This window comes from Leucopleurus acutus (assembly GCF_964270905.1).
Source record: "Leucopleurus acutus genome assembly, chromosome: 4".
Classification (NCBI taxonomy): domain Eukaryota; kingdom Metazoa; phylum Chordata; class Mammalia; order Artiodactyla; family Delphinidae; genus Leucopleurus; species Leucopleurus acutus.
This window is the reverse complement of record NC_139146.1, coordinates 138328924-138352678: the sequence shown is the minus strand read 5'-3', so window position 1 is coordinate 138352678 and position 23755 is coordinate 138328924. Positions and strand designations below refer to the sequence as shown.

At 37.8% G+C, this 23755-nt stretch overlaps 1 protein-coding gene across 1 annotated transcript in view; it reads left to right on the top strand.

The window, feature by feature from the left end:
• BANK1 (B cell scaffold protein with ankyrin repeats 1) overlaps window positions 1-23755 on the top strand; it is a 271583-nt gene that overhangs the window by 37168 nt on the left and 210660 nt on the right. The window contains exons 2-3 of the mRNA XM_082837839.1: window positions 10179-10333; window positions 19400-19538. Coding sequence (XP_082693965.1) covers window positions 10179-10333; window positions 19400-19538 — 294 coding nt within the window. The remainder of the gene's footprint in view (window positions 1-10178; window positions 10334-19399; window positions 19539-23755) is intronic.

The following is a 23755-nucleotide window of genomic DNA, read 5'->3' as shown; positions in this document are numbered from 1 at the left end:
AATTATCAGAAAACCTGTCCTCATGCCAAATGAGGATTTACTCAATTGAAAAACAAAAACAAAGTATAAAAAAACTACACTAAAATTATATTTTTTTGAAAAAACAGTATTAAAAAGTTTTGATTTTGAAAAGCATGTGCGATGCTTTAAAAATCAAATATATAACAGATTTTGCAACTTAATTCATAAAGGAAAATTTATTTTCTAATGCTTAACTATTTTATTATTTTACTCAGCTTACAATGTAATTTGATTGGTTGCTAAGAAAATTACACAAAATCATCTTGCCTTAGGATATCTATGATTTTTTTCCCCTAGCATTATATTTATTTTACAAGAGGAGAGACACCTTTATTCCGGGTGATATTTTTGGAGATTGTTTAGATCACCTGAACATGAGGTGATTTGTGATAAGCTGGTTTATTTCACATATTATCTGCAGAGCAGTGCTTCCTAACAATTTTTACATCATGATACATAAAGAAAATAATCTTTTCTGTAATTTCATTTGCATGTTGTAGAGGAGGGGTAAAGACACATGCTCAGTCTGTAAACTTGATCAATTCATTCCTCTATTTGAGAAATGTATATAGTTCAATCTGTAAAACAAATATATTTTCATTATAGAAAACCAGAATAAATATTATGTATATTATATATTAACAATAACTGATATTATTAGTAATACATATAGATATAATAAAATTACTCATAACTCCACCAGCCAGAAATAACCACTCTTGCTATTTTGGGTTTATATAGCTAGTCTGTTCTTATGCCTTCAGTAATGTGTCTTGAATTTCTACCGCATAGGTCTGTATATGTATACTTTTTAAAAGACTGTTTTTTAGAGCAGTTTTAGGTTAACAGCAAAACTGAGAGGGAGATAACAGAGATTTCCCGTACACTCCCTCCCTCCCGCCCCCAACAGTATGTGTAGCCACCCCAACTATCAACATCACTCATCACAATGGTACATTTTTTTTTTTTACCGTTTAAAAAAAAAAAGTAGGATGAACCTACTTTGACACATCATAATCCCGCAAAGTTCATAGTTTACCTTAGGGTACACTCTTGCTATTGTATAATCTTTGGGTTTGGACAAATGTATAATGACATGTACCCATCATTAATGGTATCATACAGAGTATTTTCACTGCCCCCCAAATTATCTGTGCTCTGCCTTTTCATCCATCCCCCTTCCACCCCAGATCCCAGCTACACCAGATCTTTGCACTGTCTCTACAGTTGTGCCTTTTCCAGAATGTCGTATAGTTGGAATCATACAATGTGTAGCCTTTTCAGATTGGCTTCTTTCACTTAGTAATATGCATTTAAGCTTTTTCCATGTCTTTTCATTGTTTAATATCTTATTGCATTTTAGTGCTGAATAATATTTCATTGTATAGATGTACCACAGTTTGTTCATTCACCTGCTGAAGGACATCTTGATTGCTCCCAAGTTTTTATGAATTATGAGTAAAGCTGCTCTAAATATCTATGTGTAGATTCTTGTGTGGACTTAAGTTTTCAGCTCATTTGGATAAATACCAAGCAGTGCATTTGTTGGATTGAATGTTAAGAGTATGTTTAGTTTTGTCAGAAATCACCAAACTGTCTTCCAAAATAGCTGTACCATTTGTATTTCCACCAGTAATTGATGAGAGTTCTTGTTGCTCCACATCCTTGGTAACATTCGGTATTATCAGTGTCCCAGATTTTGGCCAATCTGATAGGTGTGTAGTACTATTTCATTGTTGTTTTAATTTGCATTTCCCTGATAACATACAATGTGGAGCGTCTTTCCATATGCCTGTTTGCTACCTGTATATCTTCTTTGGTGAGGTATTTGTTAAGAACTTTGGCTGACTTTTAAATTGATTTGGTCATTTTCTTATTGTTGAGGTTGAGTTCTTTATAAATGTTGGAAAACAGTCCTTTACTAAAAGTGTCTTTTGCATATATTTTCTCCCAATCTATGGCTTATCTTCTAATTCTCTAGATATTGTCTTTTGCATACATAAGTTTTTGATTTTAATGAACTCCAGCTTATCAATTATTTCTTTCATGGATCATTACATTGGTGTTGTGTCTAATAATCTGTCATCATACCCAAGGTCATATATGTTTTTCCCTTACGTTATCTTCTAGGAGTTTTATAGTTTCGTATTATACATTTAGGACTGTGATCCATTTTCAGTTAATTTTTGTGATGGTTGTAAGGTTTTGTGGTGGTTGTAAGGTATCTAGATGCATTTTTTGCATGTGAATGTTTAGTTGTTCCACCATTTGTTGAAGAGACTGTTTTTGCCCCATTGTATTGTTTTTGCTCCTTGGTCAAAGATTAATTAACTATGTTTATGTGATTCTATTTCTTGGCTCTTACTCTCTTCCATTGACCTATTTGATTATTCTTTTGCCAAGACCTCACTATCGTGATTACTGTAGCTTTATAGTAGGTATTAAAATAGGGTAGTGTCGGTCCTCAAACTTAGTTCTTCACCTTCAATATGAAGCTGCCTACTCTGGGTCTCTTGCCTCTCAATATAAACTATAGAATCAGTTTGTCCATATCTGTAAAGTAACTTGCTGAGATTTTGATTGTGATTGCATTGAATCTATAGCTCAAGTTGGGAAGAACAGACTTCCTGACACTATTGAGTTTTTCTATCCATGAACATAGAATATCTTTCCATTTATTTAGTTCTTATTTGATTTTGTTTATCAGAGTTTTGTGGTTTTCATCATATAGATATTGTACATATTTTGTTAGATTTATACCTAAGTATTTCATTTTGAGGGGGTACTATTGTAAATGGTATTCCATTTTTAATTTCCAATTCCATGTATTTATTGTTAGTATATAGGAAAGCAGTTGCCTTTTGTATATTCACCTTATATCCTGCAGTTTAGCTACAGTCACTTCCAGGAATTTCTTTGTTGATGCCTTTGGATTTACTAGACAGTCACGTCATCCCAACAAAGTCAGGTTTATTTCTTCCTCCACTATGTGTAACTTTTCTTTTTCTTGCCTTAATTGCATTAATAAGGACTTCCAGTATGATAATGAAAAGGAATGGTAAGAGTTACATCCTCACCTTGAACATGATCCTAGTGGGAAAGCTTTAAGTTTTTCACATTAAGAATGATGTTAGCTGAAGAGTTTTGGTAGATAGTGTTTATCAAGCTGAGAAAATTCCCCTTTATTCCTCATTTACTAAGAGTTTTTATTATGACTTTGTGTTGGATTTTGTCAAATGCTTTTTCTGCATCTATTGGTATGATGATATTATTGTTTTTATTCTTTTTTGGCTTTGATTTGCTAATATTTTGTGAGGATTTTTGCATCTATTTTTATGAGTGATATTGTTCTGTAGTTTTCTTGTAATGTCTTTGTCTGGATTTGGTATTAGGGTAATGCTGGCCTCATAGAATGAGTTAGGAAATATTCCCTCTGCTTCTATCCTCTGAAAGAGATGATAGAGAATTGATATAATTTCTTCCTTAAATGTTTGGTATAATTCACCTGTAAACCCATCTGAGTCTGGTGCTTTCTATTTTGGAAGGTTATTAATTCTTGATTCAATCTTTAATAGAAATAGGCTTTAGGCCTATTCATATTGTCTATTTCTTCCTGTGTGAGTTTTGGCAGATTGTGTCTTTCAAGGAATTGGTCCATTTTATTTAGGTTATCAAATTTGTGGCACTGGCTTGTTAACAGTATTCCTTTATTATCCATTTAACATCCATGGGATCTAGATCTCTAGAGTGATGTCCCCCTCTTTCATTTTTCATGTTATTAATTTGTGTCTTCTGCTTGTTCACATGCTTGCTTGCTCTCCGTCTCTCTCCCTCTCTCTCTCTTCCCCTTCTGTTAGCTTGGCTAGAGGCTTATGAATTTTACTGATCATTTTGGAGAACCAACTTTTAGTTTCATTGTTTTTTTTCTTTTTTCTCCAATTTTCAATTTCATTGATTTCTGTTCTAATTCTTATTTCTTTTCTTCTGCTTACTTTGAATTTAATTGGCTCTTCATTTTTAGTTACCTAAGGTGGAAACTTAAATTTGGTTTTAGATCTTGCTTCTTTTCTAATACATGTACTCAATGCTAACAATTTCCCTCTAAGCACTGCTTTTGCTGCATCTCACACATTTTGCTGTTATATTTTTATTTTCATTCAGTTCAAAATATTTTTTTAATTTCTTTTGAGATTTCTTCTTTGACCCATGTATTATTTAGAAGTATGTTGTTTAATCTCCATATATTTGGGGATTTCTCAGTTATCTTTCTGTTATTGATTTCTAGTTTAATTTTATTGTGGTCTGAGAGCAGACATTGTTCAATTTCTATTCTTTTAAATTTGTTAAGGTGTGTTTTATGGCTCAGAATGAGTTCTATCTTAGTGAATGTTCCATGTGAGCTTGCAAAAAAATGTATATTCTGTTTCTGTTGGATGAAGCAGTCTATAAATGTCAATTATATGCAGTTTATTAATGGTGTTGTTGAGTTCAATTACATCCTTACTGATTTTCTGCCTGCTGTTTCTGTCCATTTCTGAGACAGAGGTGTTGAGGTTTCTAACTGTAATAGTGGATTCATCTATTTCTTTTTGAAGTTCTATTAGTTTTTGCATCGCATAGTTTCACACTCTGTTGCTAGGTGTACGCACATTAAGAATTGTCATGTCTTCTTGGAGAATTCACCCCTTTATCATTATGTAATGTCCTTCTTTATCCCTGATAACTTTTCTTACTTTAAAGTCTGCTCTGTCTGAAATTAACATAGCTACTGTTGCTTTCCTTTGTTTAGTATTAGCATGGTGTATTTTTCCATCCATTTACTTTTAATCATTATATGTTTCTATATTTAAAGTGGGTTTCTTGTAAACAACATATAGGTGGGTCTTGTTATTTGATCCATTGTGATAATCTGTTTTTTAATTGGTGCATTTAGACCTTGGCATTCAAAATGATTACTGATATAGTTGGATGAATATCTACCATATTCATTACTGTTTTCTGTTTTGCTCCCCTTGTTCTTTATTCCTATTTTTGTCTTCTACTCTTTTTCTGCCATTTGTGATTTTAATTGAGCATTTTATATGATTCCATTTTTCTACTTTTTTAGCATATAAGTTATACTTAAAAAAATAACTTTTTTAGGGTTTATCCTAGAGTTTGCACTATGCATTTACAGCTAACGCAAGTCTACTTTCAAATAACACTGTATCACTTCATAGGTAGTATTATTACCTTATAATAATAAAATGATCATAATTCTTCCTTTCTATACTTTATATCATTGCTTTCATTTATTTTATTTATAAACATACACAAGCATATATATGTAAATGTTTATATAAGATATGTACATAAGCATACATTATTGGATATATTGTTGCTATTATTATCTTGAACAAACTGTTATCTTCTAGATCAATCACAAATAAGAAAAATATTTATTTTACCTTCAGTTATTCCTTCTTCGATGCTCTCCCTTCATTATGCAGATCTGAATTTCTGATCTATATTATTTTTCTTCTCACTAAAGAACTTCTTTTTTCTTTCAGGCAGGTCCACTGATAATAAATTATCTCAGTATTTGTTTGTCAGAAAATCTCTATTTTTCCTTCAGCTTTAAAAGATAATTTCACAGAGTACAGAATTCTGGGTGGGTGGTTTATTTCTCTTATACTTATAAGTATTTCACTCTACTCTCTTGCTTGCATGGTTTCTGAGGATAAGTCAGATATAATTCTTATCTTTGTTCCTCTATAGGTAAGGATTTTTTTCCTCTAGCTTTTTCTCAAATTTTGTTTGTTTTTGATTTTCTGCAGTTTGAAGATGATATCCCTAGGTATATCCCATTTTGGGGGGGGGGGGGATTTTCCTAGTTGGTGTTCTCTGAACTTCCTGGATCTGTGATTTAGTGTCTGACATTAATTTGGGGAAATTCTCAGTCATTATTTTTTGAAATATTTCTTCTGTTCCTTTCTCTCTTTCTTCTACTTCTGGTATTCCCATTATGTATATGTTACACTTTTCATAGTTGTCTCACAGTCCTTGGATATTCTGTCAATTTTTTTTCTTTAGTCTTTGTTCTCTTTGCTCTTCAGTTTTCAAGGATTCTATTGATATATCCTCTAGCTCAGAGATTCTTTCCTCAGTCATGTCCAGTCTTTACTAATAAATCCATCAAAGACATTCTCTGTTTCTGTTACAGTGTTTTTAATCTCTTGCACTTTCTTATGGCTCTTAGGATTTCCATCTCTGTGCTTACATTGCCTATCTGTTCTTGCATTCTGTCTAATTTTTTATTAATTTTTTAAATTATTATTATTTTTTGCGGTACTCGGGCCTCTCACTGTTGTGGCCTCCCCCGTTGCAGAGCACAGGCTCCAGACATGCAGGCTCAGCGGCCATGGCTCACGGGCCCAGCCGCTCCGCGGCATATGGGATCTTCCCGGACCAGGGCACGAACCCACGTCCCCTGCATTGGCAGACGGACTCTCAACCACTGCGCCACCAGGGAAGCCCTAATTTTTTTTTTTTTTAAACATCTTTATTGGAGTATAATCGCTTTACAATGGTATGTTAGTTTCTGCTGTATAACAAAGTGAATAAGCTATATATAAACATATATCCCCATATCTCCTCCCTCTTGCATCTCCCTCCCACCCTCCCTATCCCACCCCTCTAGGTGGACACAAAGCACTGAGCTGATCTCCCTGTGCCATGCGGCTGCTTCCCACTAGCTATCTATTTTACATTTGGTAGCGTATATATGTCCATGCCACATTATAGCCCTTAGCATTCTAATCAGAGTTGTTTTAAATTCCCAGTCTGATTGTTCCAACATCCCTGCCATGTCTGATTCTAGTGCTTTCTCTGGTCTCTTCAATTTGTGTTTTCTACCTTTTGGTATGCCTTGTAATTTTTCTTGATAGCTAGACATAATATACTCTATAAAAAGAACTGCTGTAAATAAGCCTTTAGTAATGTGGTGGTGAGGTGTGGCGGAGAGGAGGCTTTCTAGAGTTCTGTGATTAGGTTTCAGTCCTTTAGTGAGCCTATGCCTCTGGACTGTGGACCTCACAAGAGTTTCTCAGTTTTTTTTTTCTCCCCTTTAGGTGAGAGAGGACTATTCCAGTGGGCTGCAGTTGGGTATTTCTCTTCCTCTGGTCGATTAGAATGTGGTAATACCCCAGCAGATTTGGCTCTGATTAACTAGTTTCCACCCAGGGCAGGCCTTGTTAAGAAGAACGGAGTGTCCTGGAGTATTTAAAGGTGTTTCCGGTTCCATTGAAGCAGGAGGGCATGTTCCCCAGTATTTGCTGTGGGAATCTTATCAAGCTCCTAGAGGTAAATTTCAAAATATTGTGTTCCCCCCACCTTTTGGCTGAATTCCCCTGGAGTTTTTAACTCTCAGACTTGTCCTCATTGAGTGTCCAGCAATTTGTCAATTACGGTTCAGGTTTCTCTACTCTGGCACTGGCTGCTGGGGCCGTTTCCACTCCTGAGTTTCTGCTCTGGTAAGCTGGGACTCTCTATCCACCTGCCTGTCTCTCCAGCCTTGGGGGCAGTAGTTTGTGCTGTGTCCACGCCTCTCTTAAGAATCAAAGAAAAGTTATTGATTTTTTTAGTCTGTTCAACTTTTTGTTTGTTAGGTTGGAGTGGCAACTTCCGAAGCTCCTTAAATATGGAACCTGCAGGAAGTCCTATACTTCTTATTTTACTTAAATGGGAACCTACAAAATTGACAATTTTGTAACTTGATTTTTTTTCACTTATATCATAAACTTGTTCCTTGTTGTTAAATATTCTTTGATGGAATTTTAATTAGTGACAGTATCTTTTATCACATTATACATTTTTCATCTGGTCCCTTATTACTTCAACTGCTCCCAGTTTTCTGCATTATAAACAGTGCTTCTGTGAACATTCATAGAGGTAAATCTTTTGTACATCCATGATTATGTCCTCAGGGTAAAGAAAATAGCTCTTCTTAACCTAATACCACAGATGAATTAGCAGAAAACATCCTAGATACTGCTGCAGTGGAACAACTTACACCTTTTAAGATATATAAAATGAAATCAGTTTCCTTGTTCTTTCTTCAGTTCACAAAGTGATTGAGCCAGTTCTATACAACCTTTCACTAATTTGGTGTGTGTGTGTGTGTGTGTGTGTGTGTGTGTATGAGAGAGAGAGAGTGAGAGAGAGAGAGAATGAGACTGCTTATGGAAGTGTTTAAAATTGTTAGAGAAATAAAGGCTGTTTCTCATTTCATTTCAAGCAAGACTAGTACTGGGAGAATCTGGAAATCCCAGGTGCTTTTGTACTTTTATTCTGTAACTTTCATAAGACAGAAAAAAAAAACCTGAAACAAAACTGTCTCCTTCTTAGATGTGGCATGGAGACAGCTCCTCTCCAGAGGACATCACTTTTGTTACTCTGCTTTTCTGATAGAATTACCTGTATGAAACTGCTGACTTCACTTTCTGGATGCAATGAAACCAGAATTCTAGCCAACTTCATCTAAATTGCCTTTGACTCTTCTTCCTTTTTATCCTGTCAATTCCCTTTTGCCAAAGACCACTAGGACACACCTGTCCTTGAACTATTTTTTTTTGCTAGTTGCAATGAAGAGAAGGCCACCATGGAGAACCATGGGACACCTCAGGAAGACTGTATTAAGAAAAGATTCATTGTAGGATTTAGGGTTGCATTAAATGATTTGAGGAAGGGTTCCTGGAAGTAGGGCTTTGCTATAGTTTGCTTGCTGTCAAAAAGCACATGTAATTTTATGGTTTCATGTATTAACAACTTATTGAGAAGCAGGGTAACCAGCTATACCAGTATACTTGAACCTGAGGGGGTTTCTGGGACACAGCGTTTTCAGTGCCCAAACCAAAAATATCCCAAGCAGACTGGGAGGAGCTGGTTACCCTACCTGGAAGGCAAGAGAAGTGAAAAGAGGCTGAGACTGGAATTGGTAAAGAAGCAACATCATTCACAGGAGCCAGGATTCAGGATGTTTGGTTATTTTGTGGTTTGGACAGCGTTCATGTTTTTGCCTGGATTCAGACATGATTACAAAGTGGTCTGATCTCTGACTTGAGCCATCATGGTGACAGGTGGCCTTGTCCGATGGGGACGTTCTGCAAAATTGGTTGATGTTCCGTAGGAGAACAGGAGGCCACCTTCTAGCAACGCCAAGGCCTTCACACGGTATCAGGCCAGTATCTAGCTGTCAGGAGCTGTCTTCCTTTTCTCCAATTCCCTTCTTTGAGGATTTGAGAGATACATTTGAGGTTGGCCTAAGTTGACAGTTGTGAGAGTCTCTAGTGGTGAGAGCCTTGGTTCCAGTCATATTGGTTCTGTGCCCTAATAAAATGCTCTGGGCTTTGAAACATTGAGTAATAAAAGTATTATCCATCTCTCTTAACACAACTCTTCTTCAATAGAGAAAAGTGTCTTAATGATTGAGACGATGCTAAGTTAATAAATGTTAAATGTTTTAAAAATCAAATACTTTCTTCCCTTCTTTGAGATTCAAAATTCACATTAGCATATTTTAGTGTTCTTAGTAATACTGCCATAAAGAAACCCAACTTATTTAATTCAGGACACTTTTTTCACAGAACACATTAACATTTTGATGAACACTAATATTTCACTATTAAACTAGTGTTTCATAGAAATACTAGTTTATTTAGTGATTGTCTCCTAGTTATGCTTTTTGTTTTTAAAATTAGAAATATATGTGAAGGGTAAATAATTATTCTGATTTAAAATGAGTAAATTTTCTTAATTATAGGCATTGAAAGGAAATAGCTTCATGTTTTTCAGATTTATTGTTTTAATATTAAGAGACAATATTAAATGGTGGTTGGATTTTTTGGGGGAAAATACTTAACTAGTGGATGAAAATATTATGTATTTGATTTAGTTTAGTAGCTTACGGTTATAATACTAGTTAACTTATGAAGCATTATTTTAATTATTAACATTGGTTCATTTACTTTAGCTATCTTAAACTCAGTTTGGTTGTCCCACATATTAATTGTTTAGCAATTATAAATAAATCAATTGTTTAACAATTAGTTTTTATAGCAATGGAGGAAATAATATGGCCTTAGTTATATTGTAATCTACATTCATGAACTTTCCTCTAGGTTCTGAGGACTACCTTGAGGTCATTATTCCAACAGACCTAAGAGTGGAACATTCTGGGCAAATAAGTGAGAGAAAGGAAATTGAAGAATTATCAGAAGCTTCAAGAAGCACCATATCACAGGCAGTGGTGCTTCCCGCTGAGATTCCATGTGAGGTCAGTAAAGACACCTTGTTATTTAAGTGACTGCATTATTTTAAGGGATACTGCATTTCACTAGAATGTAACTAACACTAGAAGCTACAACAAAGAGGCATTTTTGTCTACTCTGTTCATGGCAATGTCCTCAGAACCCAGAACAATATCTGGTAGTAGGCATTTGATACATATTTGTTGAATAATAAAGTATTGAAACATATATGAAAGCATCATTTTATTAAATGTTACTTGATGTGTTACAAACGATTTACAATTGCTATATATATCAAGCTATTTAAAAGAAAGTTGGATTCATATTAACCAGATCAAGGATTTTATTTTCATAAAAGGAATTACATTCTTGAATAGAATTTGAAAATACTTATTTTTTATGGCCACTGATTTTTAAATTATAAAACATATATCAAAGGCCTACATTATGAAGTGGAACTACCATAGAGCTAGAAGAGCTGGTCCTTTGGGGAATAAAAGTATAATGTTAGAGGGAGTGGATTTCTCAGGAGGTGACTACATGAACACATGTTGCCAACATTTCTTCCTTCTAAGTCTTCATTGGACTGAGCCACTAAAATAAGCCTACTGCTAGAGCTTGACCAAAACTTGGGCTTCGTGATCTCCAGACAATAAAAAGATGCTGGTCCTCAGTGTCTATGGTGTGCTTGACCAGGAAGAGCAAAAGATACAGGACGACCTTGAGAGCTGCATGAGAGGGTCCTTCAGGTGGATGCCAGTAGGTTAATGTGACAGGAGCTGCACTTGTCTGCTTACTGGGAGGCATATTTTGGAAGAGAATCCCCTGATCCTGATGATACCAGCAGCCCTGGGAGAAGCAGAACGTTCTGTGCAGTTTGCAAAAGCTTAATTCCCTCACCTCCAGACCCCATCCCCAAACAGGAGAATCGCCGTTTTATTATGTTATCAGTTCCAGAGGAACAAAAACTTCTTTGACACTCCCTTAAAGACCCCAGGAAATGAAACTGTACAGGTTTGAGGCAACTGAGATAGAGGATCAGGCAAAGAACAATTGCAACCTACTTGAGGAAGGGAGATCAGGCCAAACAAGCAGAACCAGTGGCTCCTATTGAGTCAGAAATAATGGAAGAGACGGAAATAAATAGAAGAGACTATAAAATGGAAATTAGAACTGTTCTCAAGTAGGGAAAGTCAAAGCAAAAAAAGAAAAAAAAAAACCCTCTGCAACTAAAAATTGCTCACCAGGAATTATGCAATGAGTCTAAATAGCTGCTTTCAAAAATATCTGCAAGAGTAAAATTTGAACAGTATAAAACCTTTCCGTTATTAAATTGTAGAGAAATCGAATCCAAAACTTAAACCCCACTGCCCTCCAAGCAGAGATAACTCACTCAGATGGCTCAGCAGGATGAGGGTTCTTTCAGTAACAGAACTGTGGGCTTTTACTGACATGGATACAATTCTTTCAGACCCTCTGCAGTTAAATTATTTCAATTCCAGATCTCTCTTGGGTACCCCACTTTTTTTTTTTTTTTTGCGGTACGCGGGCCTCTCACTGTTGTGGCCTCTCCTGTTGCGGAGCACAGGCTCCAGACGCACAGGCTCAGCGGTCATGGCTCACGGGCCCAGCCGCTCCGCGGCATGTGGAATCCTCCCAGACCGGGGCATGAACCCGCATCCCCTGCATCGGCAGGCGGACTCTCAACCAATGCGCCACCAGGGAAGCCTGGTACCCCACTTTTTAAACAGTCCTAAGAGTTGAAAGGTCATATAAGATTATTTTAGCATCAGACCTACACATTAAAAAACTGAAATAAACAAATCCCTGGACCAAAAATAGCCATCCCAGTCAAAACCTTGTGTTCTCAGAACCTAGATCTTAGTATAGTCTGAATCCAAGTCCCAATTTCCAAGCACCACAGGAAAGATTATTTGTATCCAAATGAGTGAAAATCATGTTTCAGATTTGCCAGGATAACGTTCAGTCTATGCCAATTGTCTGAAAGCACAACCTTTGAACATTTCTGAGAAGTCTTTGAATTACTGGGTAAGTAGAGTCCGCTTAAGGATACGACCTCCTTTCTCTGGAAGTGATATTTTGAGACTTCCCTGCCATGGTGTAAAAATCTAGAAATTTACAAGACTATCCTTGCCAGTCACCAGGTCATGTTTGAGATGTGCCTCTTTCCCACCCAGTATCTTCAAAATCTATGGATTTCCCCTTATGGTTTTATGTTTCCAGCATGCTGGTGCTGAGTTGACTGGTTCAATCTAATGGCATCATCTTCATTCTCTCTGATGACCAGAGAATTAGTTTTAGTCTCACCTGTTGCCTCTTGCTGCAGAACTGCTTGGGTCTGCGGACCTGCTCCTGGAGAAGTGCTCTCCCTGTTCCCTCCTCTGCTCTGGAGAAGCAGCATAAGTAGATAGTTTAACTGAGGCAGCAGGTAATGCTGCTGTTGCTTTTGACCCCAGGAGCCTGGCAGTATTGATCCCTCTGCTGAGTCATCTTTCCCAGCATTGTTCCTTTCCATGGATTTCGGATTTCCTGGACCTTGAAATTTTGTGCCCCTTCAAAAATAGCAGAAAAAAGTTTTTTTCGTGCACTAGTGAAGATGTGCCTGCAGTGTTCTGTTTATGTAAGCTATTCCCTATCTTTTTAAGAAATACCTAAATGAGTTTTAACAGTTTAATTCTGCTGCTTAATTTTGCCTCTTTTCTAGGATTAGCAATATTTGTTCTACTTTAGTATGTGTTAAGCTTTTTTTTTTTTGGTTGGTGTGGGCCAGGATATTTGCTTCTCTAGCATATTCTTCCTGATTTTGTCTTGTATAGGGTAATTGATCACGAGAGGTATGAAATCAGTGAATTCTAAGCCTGCTAATAATAAGCACATCCATTGCTCAGATGAATCTTCTCCAGTTTTTGTCCTTGATGAATAATCCACCTGGGGGGCGTTCTTCCATTGGAATAACATCTAAACCAGAACCGGACCTGGTCTGTTATCTGCTAGCTTCTTTTCCCTTTGCTGTGTATTTACTCCAAAGTCCTAATTTTATTAATTTCTCAGGCAGATTCCCTCAGAGCAGTGGTTCTTATCTGGGACTGATTTGACTGTCTCTCCCAAAGGGATATTTGGCAAAGTCTGCAGTCAGATTTGTTGTCATAACTGGGGGGTTGCTACCGGCATCTGGTGGGTAGAAGCCAGGGATGCTGCTAAACATCTACAGTGCACAGGGCAGCCCCCACAGCAATGACTTCTCTGGTTCAAACATGTCAGTACTGCCAAGGATAAATCCTGCCCCAGAGGATAGGAAGTACATTCATGCCTCTTAATAATAGGTCACTTTCAAATCACCTAGTAATGGCATCAAGGAGGCAGTGCTCTTCTTCAGAGGCTTGTCTGCAGTCCTGCCAGTTGTTCTATGATCACTTGTTAGAGCTGCATCATCTCTAAAAAGTGATTCAGTCACTGGATTTTTTTTTAATAGATTTGGCCTGAATCTTTAAGAGAGCGCCTATGAATGTTTTCCTCAGTGGCCCTCTCGGAAGTACTGCGGTTTGCTCCCAGATGACTCTTGCCTCTCCTGTGATTTCTCTGAGCCCCAGTCATGGGTCAGGAATGGCCTCTCTATTGCTTCTTCAGTAGCACCGTCCTAAAGAGCAGTCAAGAGTGAGCTTATTTTTTCTATCTTGTTTTACCTGTGTAGGAAGGACTTCAATGTCATTTTCCCTTCCTTTTGATAGAATCTGCTGCAATCGCAGCTTTTCTCCACCCCAAACCTCTTTACTTCCTTTGGTATAATTAACTGATATTTCTTTATATTTATGTTATTCTCCCACTGCTACTGTTCCGATAAGACTGAAATATGCTTTTAAAAGTAGTCTGGTCACTTGTTGATTTCTTGAGCAAATTTAGTTCTTAAAGTTCTAGCATAACCAGAAAAGGCCTTTTAAGGGGCCTTATCAGCGTTTGGATCTATATTAATTTCATTGAATCATTTTTCTATCTGAATCCTAGAACGTGGAGTATTCCCTAATAAAGACCTTCATTTTATTTGACCTTCACTGGTGTTTAGCTTTGTGGCTGCAACCATAATATGAGACTCCAAACCTAAATCTGTATAGACCACAGATTATATAACCAGTGACTCTAGCGAAACTCTGAGAATGTATAAAGGGGTGTGACTTGTAGAAGGGCCCACAGGCAAACTACAAAAACTTCAGAGATTAGCTCCTGCCTGTTCACTCCTTGGCACTGAATCCAGTTTAAAACAATACACAGAAGCTAACAGCACTGCCCACTTATTTCTGACACCAAGTTACACACTAGTCCTTGGTAGCCAACCTTAACTTAAAGTCAAGTCCTGTGATTTAATTGAAAAATACAGTTAAAGCAGCAAAAGATTATTATGTGTATCAATGCCTAAAATGTCTGTGTTGTGAAGTATTACCCCTTTCGAGATAAGGTTTTACGATGACAAAAGATGTTTTTTCCCTGTAACCACGTGGTTCTCAAACTAAGCAGTATATAGAGATTACTAGGGGAGGTTTTAAAAAATAATAATGTCTGGGCTTCCCTGGTGGCGCAGTGGTTGAGAGTCCCCCTGCCGATGCAGGGGACCCGGGTTCGTGCCCCAGTCTGGGAAGATCCCACATGCCGCAGAGCGGCTGGACCCGTGAGCCATGGCCGCTGAGCCTGCGCGCCCGGAGCCTGTGCTCTGCAACGGGAGAGGCCACAACAGTGAGAGGCCCACGTACCACAAAAAAGAAAAAAAAAAGTAATAATGTCTGAATCCTACCCCCAGAGATTCCGATGTAAATGGTCTGAGTTATGGCCTGGAGATTGGGAGTTTTAAAAGCTTCCCAGGTGATTCTGAAGGTGAGAATTAACAGCCAAATTTGGAACCATTGCCATAACCTAATCCTTGCTCTGCTGTCACGGGTCAGATCGGGGTCAGCTGCAGGGACTTGCACAGTGCTGGCTTAATGAGGCCCATGCACCTGTGCTTGTGGAGCTAGTGCCTATTAATTATGAATATGAAAAGAGCCGTTTGTCTGTGTGCAAGTCATAGTAGTAAGCGGATATGATCCACTAAGATCAAAATCCTTTGTTACCGGTACTTAATGATTCATTAAAGCCTAAAGACACCCATCCTGACAGTCTAGAAACTCCACTACCTGTGTTGTATTGTAGACAAAGTTCCAGCCCTTTTGGTGAAGTCTCAAGGGTTGTGACCATTGCAGCGAATCTGTAGAGTCTGGAAGTGATAATTATTATAACTCTCTCTTTCTGAATGGTCAGAGCCAAATAAGGGATAAACAGAGAAGTCAGAAAGATTGAGAGCAAAGTAACAGCTTCATAACCGGGAACACTAAATTTATGACCATTTGAGCGTCCTCATATTTCCTCCATTGAATTCAATGTGCCCAAATAATTATATCTTTAATTAAGATGCCCATAATAATTAAGGACAGGGCTGGACGAGTGCAGGCCTTCCCTCCTCCGAAGCCCCGCTTCGTGCATGGAGATGCAGGAAGCAGATGAAGCCGTGAGTCCTGAGGGGGATAAGGAGTAGAGCTTGCCTAGTGTAAAAAAAAGTCTTTTTTTTTTTTTTTGCGGTACGCGGGCCTCTCACTGCCGTGGCCTCTCCCATTGCGGAGCACAGGCTCCAGACGCGCAGGCTCAGCGGCCATGGCTCACGGGCCTAGCCGCTCTGCGGTATGTGGGATCTTCCTGGACCGGGGCACGAACCCGTGTCCTCTGCATCGGCAGGAGGACTCTCAACCACTGTGCCACCAGGGAAGTCCCCAAAATGTTATATTTTTATAGAGATATTCTATCTGAATTGAAAAATATATACAGATTATCTCTTATGTACCTAGTTCTTACAAGATGCCGCAACGATATGAAAAAATAAAAATAGCTTCAGGATGTTTAAAATCTATCTGGGAAGCCTAGACACAGGCATGAAAAGCGTATTAAGACCAGAGGGCATGGCTTAGAAAGGGTCAAATGAGGAGTACAGGTGCGAAATGTTTCATGATTCCTTCGGAAGTTGTGTGCGAAAGCTGAGTTGGACCTTGATGGAGAGGATACATATGGGGACATGGAGGGAGAGGAGGAACTCAAGGGCATGCCAACATATGTACAAACAGGAACAGCTACCTAATTAGCAGGTCCCAGCGCAAAATGAAAAGGTAGGGACCTCTGTTCAAATTATTAAGCATTTCAAGCTGCAACAGCAGAACATTAAGACAAGTGCAGCGCTCTCCAAGTGCAGGGCCTGTGAAGCTGCAGAGGTTACATGCCCATGAAGCTGGTCCCGGGTACAAATGAGGTGTCAGTGCCTCCTTGGGGGTGGTCAGTATGCTTGTCTTTTGTTGAGAACTCTTCTCTGGAAATGGTTGAAAGGTGGAGTCCTACCCTCTATTAGGTAGAGAATCTGTTGCATAAGAAGCAGCCTGTGTGAGCCCTCGTGAATGAGAATGAGTTCTCTAGGTGAATAAACACTGGGAGAGGATGCTAAGGCCCACTAAGTTTGGAAAGCGAGAGGTCAAAGTTATACAAGAAGAGATGTACTAGGGAAGAGAACTCCGAAGAAGTTTGAAGCCGAGGATCTTGGGGATCTGAGCCAAAGTGAAGTGGGAAGCCATTAAAGCTTTAGAGTAAGGAGTGAGATGTGAGCATTAGAGGAGCTGAAGAACTGCGCTGGCAGTGAGGTCCTGTGAAGAGGAGGAAGCAGTGTGTGTGGGGCACAAGCAAAGAAACAGAGAAGTGTTTCCGACATGCAGGGTGTGTGAGGCCAGAGCAATAGGTGGAATTATGGGATCTTTTCTCGATGAGCAATTTACTCGGTGTGGAGATATTTAGTTCAAAATAATCTGTGGACAAATATTGGAGAGTGGTAGACTCCGATGGAGAAATGCCTGAAGTGGATGTGTATCAGCTGAAATGATTTTTTTTTTTTTTTTTTTTTTTTTTTTTTTTTTTGCGTTACGCGGGCCTCTCACTGCTGTGGCCTCTCCTGTTGCAGAGCACAGGCTCTGGACGCGCAGGCTCAGCGGCCATGGCTCACGGGCCCAGCCGCTCTGAGGCATGTGGGATCTTCCCGGACCGGGGCACGAACCCGTGTCCCCTGCATTGGCAGGCGGACTCTCAACCACTGCGCCACCAGGGAAGCCCTGAAATGATTTTTTTAACATCAACATATTTGTAGAAACTTTTTTTCAGAGCTTTAAAAATGTAAGTTTTATTGGTGGGATTTATGCTTAGGGAGATAATATTTAATAAGAGAACTTTGAAATTAATGACTTTTGGGTAAACACAATTTTATAAGAGCATGTAAATGAGGTTTCTGTTTATTTTGTGAAGGACTGAAATTTAGTTTGACTTTGAAGAAAGTCTTTGAAAGGTGATATCTGAGATAATCATAAAAATATATTTCATTTAGTTATTTTGAAGGGTTAAACAGCAAGATGTAAAGAGTAGTACAGATTTTAAATTTAGATAGTTCTGGTTGATCTTCAGAATGTAACTCTCTGTATTAGTTACCCTATTTGTAAAAGAGAAAAATAATAGCCTTCCATTTTGGTTTTGGGGTATGTGTGTATGTTTGTGTGTATATGTATGTGTGTGTTTGTTTTGGTTAGGATTAAAGGAAATGGCTTTATTTAAAAAGCATAATTCCTCATATAAAATAGATGCTCAATAAGTGTTTATTCCTTCTTTTTTTCTATATTAATTCTAATCTTCTTATCCTTAATTTTCTTTCTGGATTGTTTTCAAAAGGTTTTCAGTAACCCTTTATATCTTACGTATATAGATTTAGCTTTTCCACCTGAATAAAATCTTGAAATTTTTAGATTTATAACCGTTGTCAACTCAATAGCCTTCACTGATACTCATCGTAGAGAGTAACCAGAGAACCTCTATTAGGTAAGATTAAAACTACACTTGACCTTTGAACAAGAGGGGTTTTGAACTGCATCGGTCCACATAAACATGGATTTTTTTATTTTTTAACATCTTTGTTGGAGTATAATTGCTTTACAATGGTGTGTTAGTTTCTGCTTTATAACAAAGTGAATCAGCTATACATATACATAGATCCCCATATCTCCTCCCTCTTGCATCGCCCTCCCTATCCCACCCCTCTAGGTGGTCACAAAGCACCGAGCTGATCTCCCTGTGCTATGCGGCTGCTTCCCACTAGCTATCTGTTTTACGTTTGGTAGTGTATATATGTCCATGCTACTCTCTTACTTCATCCCAGCTTACCCTTCCCCCTCCCCGTGTCCTCAAGTCCATTCTCTACGTCTGCATCTTTATTCCTGCCCTGCCCCTAGTTTCTTTAGAACCATTTTTTTTTTTAGATTCCATATATATGTGTTAGCATACCGTATTTGTTTTGAACAGGGGTTTTGGACTTCATGGGTCCACTTAAACATGGAGTTTTCTCAATAGTAAATACCCCAGTACAAAATGATCTGTAGTTGGTTGAATTGCGGAGGATCTAATATCAATTATACATGGATTTTCCACTGTGCATAGGGTCGGTGCTCCTATGTTGTTCAAGCGTCAACTGTATTAGACATTTAAAACAATTCATCATAATTAAATTATAAGAGGTCTTAAAGCTAAACCTGTTCAGTCCTCTCATATATAGATAAATACACCAAGTTCTGGAAAGGTAAAGGAAAGGGATTTGGAAAAAAAAAGGATTTGGTTAGCAACTGAATTACATTCCTTGGAGGTCTGTGAACTGATGCTCCTCACCCTCAGATAGAACCTCACACACAGGGATGAGGTGAGAGGAAAAGGGAGCAGCTCTGTCCTCACTGTCTTTCCAGTTGCAAAATCTGGTGTTGGAGGAAGAAAAATTGAGTATTCAATAGACATCAAGTTGAGACACTTAAAATGCTGTGACAATCACCTTTATATATTTCATTTCTGAATATGGCTGAAACTACGGACACAATGGAGATATATAATTATGTGCGACCTTTATCATTAATAAATGCACTGGGTTCTTTGGTTAATGAAAACTTTTAAAAATGCCTAATTGGGTTATATTTTTCATCTTACAGAATCCTGGTGAAATATTTATTATTTTGAGAGATGAAGTAATTGGTGATTCTGTGGAGGTTGAATTTATGTCAAATAGTAAATGCATTAGAACACGGCCAGCCCTCTGGAATAAGACAGTCTGGTGTATGAAAGCTTTAGGTAAGAAATTTTTCTTATGCTTTAATAAATATAAAACATCATTCTGAGTTTCTTTCAATAAATTTATGGTAAGTGGTTTCAGTTCCCTACAGAAACTAATATTGTTCTGCAGGTGTTTCCTGTGTTTAGCTTTCACATACCCAAGGCTGTTATTATTAAACTGGATTCGCAAAAGCACGAATGTGTAAATTATGAGAACTTAGTTTGTGTACCATGTGGTAAAATGACAGCCAGTAACATCACATACTTTATGTCAGCAGAGAGCACTTTAATGTGTCAGCTATTAAATATGGAACTAAAATTATTTGCTTTATTGTAACAGGATTAGCAGACTTTTGGATTTTCATTCATGATTTTCTTTTTTCTTCTTTACTTTTTTTGCCATGCAAAAAAAGTATATTTTTTGAGTTTATTTTTGCTTTGGAAAGCATAGTTCTTTTTCACTATTTTATCATCATGGTACCATTTCTATATACAATCTTCCCTCTTTTCCTTATTTAAATTATGAACCTAACCATTTTATTATCCAACTTTGCTTCAGCATGATAAATTGCATCGGATTTAAAATTCCAGATGGAATAGACACACTTGCTGTGATAACTGTACTAAAATCAAAATTTAATATATTAATTTCTGAATGTTTTGATATAAATGTAGGACTACTTGGTTTTTGAATTTATGATGTCCTGTTATAATTAGAGAATAAAATTACCTAACTTTATAAGTGTGAATTTCATAAAATATTTTAAAGTACAAAGATATTCCATCTTATTATAAATTTGGAAGTGTAGTAAAAAATATTTAAATTAAAGAGTATATCAAATGCATCCTGAGCTCTTTTGTTTTCTTTTTAGACTGTAGCTATAATGAAACCCATTTACAGGGCATTTACAAATCTTTTCTGTTGTGTTGTGTAAAGCATGTGTCCCCTCTATGGATTTCCTTGCACAGCGTAGGTCAGAATTGGATTATAGAAAGGAAAGACTTTACACCAACCATTTATAAACATCTTAGACACTGCTTCCTGTCATGGACAAGGATATGCAGAAGTGAGATGAGAAATAATTCTTTCTGTTTCTTTGCCTTTTCTTCCAAAGCCCCTTACTTCCTTATGCCACATTTTTAAATGATTTAATGAGCAATAATTTCTAACTAATTAGTTTAGAAGTTAAACTAAATCTAGTTAGACTAAATCACTACAGAAAAATCAATATTACAAATTAAGAAGTACTTAGATAATACTTCCCAAATAGCAAATCAAAATGTCAAATAAAATTGTTCACATTAAGATTTTATGTTCAGTTTACCTAGTAGCTAAGAGCAGCGCAAAGAATAAAATGTCAAAGTTCACATGTTTTTCAGAAGAGGAGGAAACTGTAATTCCAAATTTTCCAATATATACCAGGTCATAATATTATCCATGTGGTTGAACAGCAAATTTGTAGTAAAAATCAACCAACCAACCAACCATTATTTACCAGTTATGCTAATTAAACCTTTCCAACTCTTTTTTTTCAACTGGTGTATTCTCGAAGTTAATGATAGATTCTCTTACAAAACGTTGGCTGCTGTGTAGCAATATACAGGATAGTTCCATGAATAATTATGGGAATACGTATGGGACATGCCTCAGCAGAAATGGTCTTACTTTCTCTGCCTCAAGGCACAGTTTCTTGAAGTTTTTTGAACCCTAGCAAGAACTACATTTTACATTATGACCCGGTACATATGTATGAAAACATAATGAAAACAAAAGTTTTAAAAGCAATACTTAGACCGATGGTTTCAGCCCTGACATGTAAAGAGCTTGGAAGTTGCCACTCCCATTCTTACAACAAGGAAAAGCCGAACAAACTGAAAATCAGTGGCTTTTCTTGACGTCGTTGGAGAACTAAGGTTGTAGGGTAAACAACCATCCCAAAATCTGGAGAGAAAGGTAAATCAAGGCTGACATCTAAGATCTGCTTACGTGGAGCAGAAGTCACTGGAGCCGTAAACTGGTAGGAGCACTTCAATGGTAATTCTGATGAATTGCTGGAAGCTGAGTGTGGACTAGCTTGAAAGTAAGAAACTCCCGGGGGCTGTAGTCTTAAGAGGCACCTATAATTTTGTGGAATTTACCACCAGGAACCCCATCAGGTTCACACAGTGAAGATCTGAGAAAGATCCCCTGAAGGGCTCTGCTAGATCAGAAGAAGACTAATGGTGAAATACTCCCAGTATGTTCTCCATAACAAAGGTCTACTTTTCAGGGGAGACCACTTTACCAGAGCCTCATCCCAGCTGAGGAAGGGCATCCATCCTGTTGTAACCCCCTCTAGCCCTCATGTCTCACTTAAGGTGGGGAAGGGAAAGCTATGCCACAGCAGAAACACTTGTGAAGGTCACAGCTGAAAGACACAGGCCCACTAAAAGACTGATTTAATCATAAGATTAGACTGCTTCCCCTTCCCCCAACCTGACCATCACCACAGCAGGGTTCCAGTGTAATGGCAGTGGCTCACAGTTGAAAGTATGCAAGATGCAGAATCTTTCTAAGGAGGAGTACTTAGGGAGGCACAAAGTCAGGAGGGAAGACAAGGACAAGGACAGTAGAGGAATTTGAAGACTCTGGTACCCACAGCTACAGCAAACAGTAAATACAGCCTAACTTCTACACAGATTACTGTCAATACACACTTACCTGTTTCATTTCTTATATCTGATACAGCATGTCTGGTTTTCAACAAAAAAGTTACAAAGCATGCCAAGAAGCCAGGAAAAAACATAGTCTAGAGAGAGAAAACACACATCAGACCAGACAGATGTGACACAGATGTTGGAATTATCAGACAGAGAATTTTATATAACTATGATTAATATGTTAAGGGCTATAATGAAGAAGTAGACAACATGCAGGAACATTTGGGTAATATAAGTAGAGGGAAAGATATTTTATTTCTTTTCATTTTTTCAGTGTTAGAACCTACTAAGTTGATGTCGTGATGAATTAATGGGTCACAAACCACAGCTGGAGAAACTACTCTTTGGAACCGCACTGCCCAATATGTTAGCCATTGGCCACATCTGGTTATTTAAACTTCATTATAATTCAGTGAAATTTAAAATTCAGTTGCAGTATCCATATTTTAGGTGCTTCATTGGAACATATCCAATGAACATATCTCAGGAAGTTTGATTGGACAGGACTGACCGTACAATAGAGTTCCTTTTGCTCTACACCAATTACGGAGTAAGAGGGAGTGCCCAGTGTGCTCTTCGAGGCTAGTGATCTGTGCAGAATCCACAGTGTAGTTAAGGAAACACTTAACTGGTGGCCAAGAGGGCTGTTTTTATTCTGTATTGAACCATTTACTGGGTAACTTTAGACAAGTCTCTTGATCTTTCTGTGCCTCAGTTTTCTTATTGATAAAATAGCTTCTCAACTTACATTTTAAGTCCCCTTTATAGGATGTTTGGAGATGAGGGAGACAATGTATAAGACAACATTGAACATCCAACTGAGGAACAAAGTGTCAGTCTGTCCCTCTAGCAAATCCCTTAAACATGAGTGGCTTTTCTGGAATAACTCACATTCAGCTTCTGAATGGGGGGTGATAAACCATTTAAAAACTTCCTTTTCTTCCTTTTGGGGAAAAGAATTGAGGGGACCATCTTTCTCTATAAATACTATACTCCTCGTATTGCCCCCTCTCTCCTCCTAGTCTTCTATTTACATCTCTTGGTATAAAATTTGTCCCCTTTCATTCTTGGGCAGTCATGCTCAGGAGCATTCCTAATTCTGTGTCATCTCATGTATAGTCCCTGTACCCAATGGTGACTTCCAGGGCAGGAAATGATCTCAGTCAGTATCTCAGACAATCTAATAATAGTCTATAAAGACTTAAGCCTTTAAAAATTTTTTGTGCTACTTCTTTGAATACCAAATTAAAATGGAGGATCTAACCCTAAAGTGGAAACATACCAGGGACCCTTCCCCACTCTCAGGGTTCTTTGGAAGAATGTTGATGCCTCAGGTTCAGGAGATGGCCTCCATCTGTCAGTCTCTTTCCAGTCTAGGAAAACTGCTCATGTGACTTCATTTCTGATCACCTGGCTCGTGGCTCAGTCAGTCACATTACTTAAAATGTGGTTTGCTCTCTGTAAATGTTCTCTTGTGCTATACCCAGAGCTTCCTGTACTGAGTCTAGCTGGTGTTGAGGGCTGGTATGGCAACT